This window comes from Trichoplax adhaerens, genomic scaffold (assembly GCF_000150275.1).
Source record: "Trichoplax adhaerens TRIADscaffold_4 genomic scaffold, whole genome shotgun sequence".
In the NCBI taxonomy this organism is placed as follows: domain Eukaryota; kingdom Metazoa; phylum Placozoa; class Uniplacotomia; order Trichoplacea; family Trichoplacidae; genus Trichoplax; species Trichoplax adhaerens.
Genome location: NW_002060946.1, coordinates 5,669,600 through 5,677,406, shown reverse-complemented (window position 1 = coordinate 5,677,406; position 7,807 = coordinate 5,669,600). Strand labels below are relative to the sequence as shown.

At 33.5% G+C, this 7,807-nt stretch overlaps 1 protein-coding gene across 1 annotated transcript; it reads left to right on the top strand.

Annotated features, from left to right (window-relative positions):
• Window positions 1-595: 595 nt before the first annotated feature.
• Window positions 596-7,470, top strand: TRIADDRAFT_55844 (uncharacterized protein; the record flags this gene model as incomplete). The annotated part of the gene is made up of 21 exons (XM_002112089.1): window positions 596-654; window positions 2,810-3,085; window positions 3,196-3,278; window positions 3,373-3,414; window positions 3,866-3,916; window positions 4,223-4,380; window positions 4,445-4,539; window positions 4,637-4,757; window positions 4,849-4,905; window positions 5,015-5,130; window positions 5,227-5,344; window positions 5,439-5,491; window positions 5,586-6,107; window positions 6,312-6,368; window positions 6,506-6,602; window positions 6,675-6,736; window positions 6,817-6,855; window positions 6,935-7,031; window positions 7,121-7,171; window positions 7,249-7,313; window positions 7,404-7,470. The coding sequence occupies 21 exons, from the start codon at window positions 596-598 to the stop codon at window positions 7,468-7,470; spliced, it is 2,286 nt and encodes a 761-aa protein (XP_002112125.1).
• Between the last annotated feature and the right edge of the window lie 337 nt (window positions 7,471-7,807).

Sequence of the window (7,807 nt, the reverse complement as noted above, 5' to 3'; positions counted from 1 at the left end):
TTTGCACTTAGCCAAAGTGGAATCTTCCAACATGTCTCTGGCAATTCATTGAATTGCATGTCCAATCGACTTGAAATTGAGCTTGAAAATTGGTGCTGGAGAGATTGAGAAACATTTGTCTGTTAAGAGTTGTGTCTAAAAAGAAGAAAAAGGGGTTTGTTAAAGTCATTGAATTGAAATGGTTGTTGGATACTGTAGTGGACAGCCGTTGGAGTAGATTGGATCTCTTTGATACAACAATTGTCAGTGGAGGAGACAACAGCGAGAGTGTTGGTCAAGCTTTCCATCCTTCATTTTTCAATAGCGGTCAAATCGTTCTGCAAGCAATCTTGACTGATTACTATCCTACATAGTATTGCAATAGCCAACAGTTTATATTATACGGTAGTAGGAGGAGTAGATAATCCATTGATGTAGTCTACCTTTCCTATTCCAATTGACAGTCATTTCCCAATCAAAACATTGGTTGTCGATAGCGACCTACTACTGCTGCAAATACTCTACATTCTACAAAAACAACCTTTCCATTTCTGGATGAATTTCTCTGCTTAACCAGTGTCTATATACAACTGGTGTACATGATCAACCGTTCAACATGCTTTCTAAGATAGCAGCAACTCTATCCTTTTCTCATAAAGAAGAACAAGACGTCATGTAAGTTCAATCATTAGTACACAACGTCATCGTCATACTGCATACTACCATACTACAGTAGACAATGTTGATAGGATATACAGTAATGGCCATGGCCAGTCAATTGACAATCATGGCTATAGTCCTCACAAAAAAAGGAGAAAAAAATACCAATTCTTTAGTACAGTCCAATACAGTACATACAAGTGCTAGTCGACAGAAAAAGACAGTGGAAAGGGTTAGAGATATGTATTACAGTATTTACAATGATCAACCTCGCCATATTGCTGAATGGAAACTGCGTCCATCGATACTGTATCAGTAAAGAGATTGATGAATGGCGGTAGTCCATAGAAACAGTAAAACAAACTTAGAGCGCAGTACAACCGTGATTGCAGGTGCTTATTTGACAATAAATAATTTGTCGACTACAAGTTGATAGGATAATTACAATCAACCTATTGCTTGATTGCACTACCAGTGGTCTTGATGTCTATAGACATTGGTATGGACTGTATTATGTATGATGCAATGATTGCAAGTTGAATGTTTTTTTTTTCATTTGCTGCTATATAAATCTTCAATCAATGTCAAGCAGTCAAGTAGAAAGCCATGCCAAACCAAAGTAAGTCTCTTCACAAAATGTTCTACCATGATCGACCTTACTAGGTTGAATACACTTTATGGCACTGTAGTAGACAATTTTTGATTTTACAATATTCTTATTTCATTCTTACTTCTTGTCGTTGTCCGATATTACATTCCCTATGCCATGAATACAAAATAATACAAGTACTGTACAATCGATGACTCATTCCACCATAATCATTATGAACGTCTTAAAGTCTGCACCTTTTCGACTCATCATTTCGCAATATCACCTACAGCCTCCTATCCATATACACTTTTTAAATTGATAACATGAAAATCTTCTTGTCAATGCTTACAATTAGCAATGGTTCAAATCGAATTACATGTCGCTTTTGTCCAAAACGATGTAATCCACTAGATAATGATGCAACATCTTCTTAATGTAAACTGTAGTAAGCAAATTGAACCAACACAAAATCTGACTTTAAGGCCTCTTATTCTACGGTAGTCTGTTGTTATATGAACGTCAGTGATGTTTATGTTAGAATGAATGGGGTAGAATAATCAGCGCGTTACCATCAATTTGTAGAATCCAAGTAATTCACTCGCTTACAGTAAACTTACAACTAGCTATCCATGGTAAATATTCTTACCAACACCAAAATGAAAACATGTGCATTTTATTGGTCCCATATTCTTCTACTTGTAACTTACAGTGATACTGATTGATTACTGGATAAAACAAGCAAATTACGCGTGTATGCTACATCCACTTTAAAACGTAATTCATCTATTTTTTCTCCAATTGCAAAGTTATAGTGTACTAGATCATCTACACGCTCCTATTCATGTTTACTGCAATATAAACAATTTCTGAATTATACGTAAATGAATTAGTATTGCTCATAACAGTTATTCTTTCTATTAAATATACTATAGTAGACCCTTGTAATATCGCGTGCTGATCTGTAGTCATAAACTATAATTATCAATAGTAAATTGTGTTTTGAAAGATTTCTTTTGAATTAAAAGAAATTGAGGCAAAAATTCTCGATATGTCTACAATTTGTACATATGAATGTCATGAGTTTGGTACTAATCATTAATTGTTGGTAAAATTAACCTATTCATAGAGCTCGCTCTGCTCAATCCTTTGACATGCGAGTATTTTACTACAATGTGTACCGAGGCATTAAATTTACTGCTTTGCCATTATACCATTTGGACATCAATGCCTATAACTCTTCAAAATGTTACCACTAAACTAACGCAGTGATATCAAAATAGTAGCCCTGGCTGAACATTCTCAAACAATTACGCCCTAATTAATGAGGAGCAACATTACGTAGTTCCATTATCAATCGACTTTTTATGACTTAAAATGCCAAACATTGGCTCTTTCTTATTCTCTCGATATTAATATAATATTTTAAATTAATACAACATGGTGCAACGTTATCGCTATAGTCAAGTAATGATTGATAGACTTTATTCCATGTATAACATACCTGGTAAATGATTGATTTATGTACTGCACTGATGAGTAACAATTCACTATTATTGACATAAACTGTATCACTTTTAGATTGCCATCTCCTCCTTTCGACGAGAAACAAATTCGTATCTTAATATTTCAAGAAGATCATCATGGACAAAAGTCGTTACTGTTAGATACTGGAAAGAATGGTAGACGTTTCCCCTCAGATGGCAATCAAGGCAATCAAATTAATTCCGATATTAAAATGTTTAAAGAAATTATGTTTGGTTCTGTCGCCGTTAAAATTGACAAAACCACTGTAAAAGTCCACGAAATTAGAATACCTCCACAACTATTAGTAACCAAAGTATTTACGTTGGATAGGTACAGCAGATAGTTTAATGATCTACCCTCTATAATTTGATAAAATTAATATATGAGTAATTATTAACTTTACTCATGGCGTATTATTAATTTTACATCTCCTTTTTTAGAATTGATAATAAAGCTGACGATACGTCATCTAAATCGTCTTATGCAAGATCAAGTCTAGATGAACTACGCGTCAGTTCTCGACGTAAGCCTACGCTATATGTTACAGTCACTGACCGATTTGTCGACTACGGCTTTCGTAACATTAATAATTCAATATATTATTTACCTTTGTGTAGCCCTTACTTCAAAGTCCATGTCGACTTCCATACTCAGACAAGGTACTAACACCTTCCTTACTAAAGCAATTCTACTTATACGTATACTAGCAGAATATGAAAACGTTTATGACTGCCGACTTTGCTTGTTCATCTCGTTGTCCAATAAACGTTATTTCATGCAATCAAAATATCGCTTTGCTTACATACTAAAATTGAATAATAATTTTAAGTGATGGTACTCTAATATCGAGCGATTTTTACTTTTACTAGTTATATTAAAGTGGTTTACAATTTTAGAACTTAGATTAACTAGCGTCCAGCGAAATTTCTTCAATTTTTATCACTATATGTTTTAATCATTAGAAGCAAGTCCGCGTACTAGCCTGGCAAAGCATAATTATTCTGTCGATTGTATGTATACATGTTTATCGAACTGTATAAATATATGATCTTTAATATAAACTAGCATACACTTTATATTGATTTACTTCGTTGATTGATGGTCTTAAAGGTTTAATCAATATTCCTGCTCGTACCGGTAGACGTGATTCTGGATTTGGCGGTAAGTATAAATGCTTAGTATTAATGATAAATTTAATAATTGACGTAACATCGACGTTCATTGAGATGCTTGCATGCATTGTATCTAACAAAATGATTAATAATGAAAAGATATTTTCCATCTAATGCAAATTCAATTTTTTTACAGTTGGTAGCGCCGATTCATTTGGTAAATGCGACAAGAATTCAATAATGTCATCTATTAATACAATTGGAACAATAAGATTATTATTATTTTAAACTTATCACATACTCGTATTGATAGTTCTTCTCTAAATGGGATGATTTTTTACGCTATATCTTATAGAATCAAGCTCTTTGAAAGGTAGCTATTTATTTTACCCGCAGTCACCGGCTACCTTTCACGGAAGCTACCAGCGTAGACTGTTCCGCAATAAGTCCACAAGTCTCGAATTTGGATTCTCAGAAGACAACTCGCAGATACAAGAAGCAGAAAATTCTCCAGTTAGTTACGTTACACAAATTTAATGTGATATACTCCTACTTATAACATTACTTTCTATTACAGAATTGTTCTAATACTAGAAGAAGAAAGCTTAAATTAGCCGTTGGAATCATATTTAACTTGTGGGATGATAGTAAAGAAAATGCCTGTAAAATTAAGTTAGTAAACTTGGATGCATATCATTTGAATATTTCGTTTACGTTGTTGGTCTTGTCCTTCTTATTTAAGTATAACGTTTACCCTGTCCCTTTTTAGGTCCTTCAAGAGATTTTTCTTTTCTCATTTTATGGTATTGGAATCCCATATTAACCGACTTAAGGAAATTATTAATAGAAACTTTGATGACAAATCTAACTTTTATGCGATTATTACTGAAGTAAGAAGCTGATTAATTTGTCATTCTTGTTGCACAGTTAGTATGATACAATAATTTCTTTCCTCCTTTTATACGCAAACATGGATTTCAGGCTGTTACCAAATTTAAGAATACGGTATGCCAGTTATATTCTGCTATTCGTATGCCGGTAAGGGTATTTGCATTGACTATATTGAAATATGTCATCGAAATTGGCTTTACTTTGTATTTTCAGCATCGAAATCATTGCGTAACAGTATGTATTATTGCTTATTCAGGAACCGGTGTGGCTTAATTTACTAGCTATGAATAATCAACGAGACGAAATATGTTCGCGTTTTGTGGATACCTTAGTACAAATGGTCGAAAGATTTAATGAACCGAAATATAATTTGTATGTTTTTTGTTTTTTAATGCGATGAATTGTTCACGTCATCTACGATTCATAAAAGAATATTTTCTTAACCTGATTGCATAAAATTTTTTACAGTTTCATTTCAAAGTTAATCACCGCTGTCCTACGTCATCACCTTGCGTGGGTCTCTACAGTTGCTCCTGATGAAAAATCGCCCTATCCGTCCTATTATGATAAACGTTTTTCTGTATCTGTAAGTGTGAAAAGTGTGACATTGTAGCCTGTTACTACCCCTAACTTCTTTTTCAATTATAACCAAGATATGTTAATCATGTATATTCTCTTAGTTGAACGAATTGGCGCGCTCGCTTCCTTACAATCCAGTGTGGGCTCAATTAGGGTATGAAACTAGCATTAATACTCTATCAGTAATTTCAGTTAGGGCCTTGGTTTATTCAATAAGCTGTACACCTTTCCTCATCATTCTTTATTAGTGATCTCTATGGTAGTGTTGGCTCAGATACCAGAATATGTCGAACTATTGTTGTTGGTAAAAACGCTCCGGTAGTGAGGAATATATTATACCTTTTAAGCTACTTTATCAGATGTAGTGAAATTTACGAAGACGATGAAATTACCATTGAATGGCTTAATGAAATCGATGATGAGAGAACTTTGATTGATGCCGAATGCAAAGAAAAGAAAGCTCCATTACTCAAACTAAGAGCTTACTCTGAAAACTGCATTCATGAAATTGTCAAGAATCCGGTTAAAGAAAAACCTTTAAATGCTGCGGATGCTGCCATAGAGTTAGCAGAAAAAATGATAGCAGCCAACAGTACTATTGTTGAGGATACAGAGTTCGAAAAAATTACAGGTAGAGCTAGATGTCAGTCTGCAGGCGGTGATACATCTTCATCAAAAGATAGTCAAGATAATTCCTCATTGGAGGGAGCTGAATCTGACGAAGATGTCGACGCTCTATATGACGGATTTAAGGAAATTCCATTACCAAAGTAAGAAGTGTTCTTCAATTTTTAAAAGTGTATGACAATTTCTGACCTGTAGCGGTATGTTGTTGCTATTTTTTGTCGCTATTCTAGGACAAAAAAATGTAACTCCCCGAAACCTGTAAATAATCTGTGAGTATAATATTCAAACATATGATTAATTTTCGCAATTTTAACCTAATTTGAGCTTATCTATATTCTACTCATTAGATGTTCGGAGACGCATTTTCATCATAGCTTTAACTTTGGACGCTCGTTCTTAGCTGAGTAAGTAATGATATTTCACAAGTAGTACTACGATAATAGCGCCGATTAATTTCTAATAATTATTAAAAAGTTGTCATATATTAACAGTACTTTATCCGGGTGTTATCGTATAACTATTATTATTTGCTCTTGCATAGTTACAACGACGAGTATATGCCAGATTTCGTTTTGCATGGAACTCCAGCAATGAATTTTAAGGAGAAGATGATAGATGACTTAAAACATTCTGTTGAGGTATGTAAGAGGTAGTAAGAAGCTCATCCTAAACTTTGAACATGTATGACGTGAATCTTTCTATCATATTAGTGTTCGGCTTTAGATGAAGAAATCGCTGAATCTGTATGTATTGTTGCGGACACAGATACATGGTAACTACAAATTATGAAAAGTAACAACTTACAGTTGCCGAGATTATCATCGCTAAGCAAATTTTTAATTCTTTTGAAAGGTCCTGTGAAATGTATATTGCCAACAACAATGATGCAAGGTATTGTAAATTCATACTATTATAGATAGTAAAATTATTGACCGACATTCCTAAATCATAATTAATTGCTAAAAATTAGGAATGAAGTAGCAAGGAAAGAAATATCCGCATCCCCGCTTGTTTCTGCAATGTTAAATTCTGTAAAAAATCTTCGAAAATTATTTCCTCCTTACTTTGTAAGCATTTGTATGATCATTGCTTACTACAACATAATCCTGTATATGTTATTGTTATGTTATTCACTGTTATTTCCTCAACTATGTAGTGCATGATGCATTTAGAGGATTGTCTATCAGAAATATTTCTCAAAAGCACGGTAAGAAATTCGATATATGTAAATCCAAATTTGTGGGTATTTATTATTATTTACAGAAATAAAAATTATTATTTTAGGTCTTATCTCAATACATCACTGCTAACGCTAGTATTAAAGAGGAGCAAATATCTAGGCATTTAGGGTAAATAGCGTTATAAAGCTATTATTTTGACGATAGAAATTATTAGGTACAGTTCCAGATAGCTGTAGTGACTGATGATAACTCTTTCAGGTTTGACAAGGCTGATTTGCCGTTACTCTACGCCGTCGCGAAAGCTGGTCCTCAGATGGCATTCTAGTTATACTACGAACCAAACTTTCTTTTAATGTGAATGTTCGCGAATTTTTATTTATTACATTATAATTATTTAACAACTACTGTAATATATATTTTATTCGTAAGGGTTCAAATATTGCTTCATTTGAGGTTGCATGGCCCTTTATAATAAGTTGGTCAAATTTCATTTAATTAAAGTATGCCTATACCCTGCTATTTTATGGAATAGCAACTTCTAACTGGGCTGTAAGGGCGATTCTGTATTATTACTAGCCTTAATTGAGGTATATTTTCATTTTTAAAAAGGTATCGACTAGATATTACTACAGTACTAGTTAATGTACATGATTGTTGACACA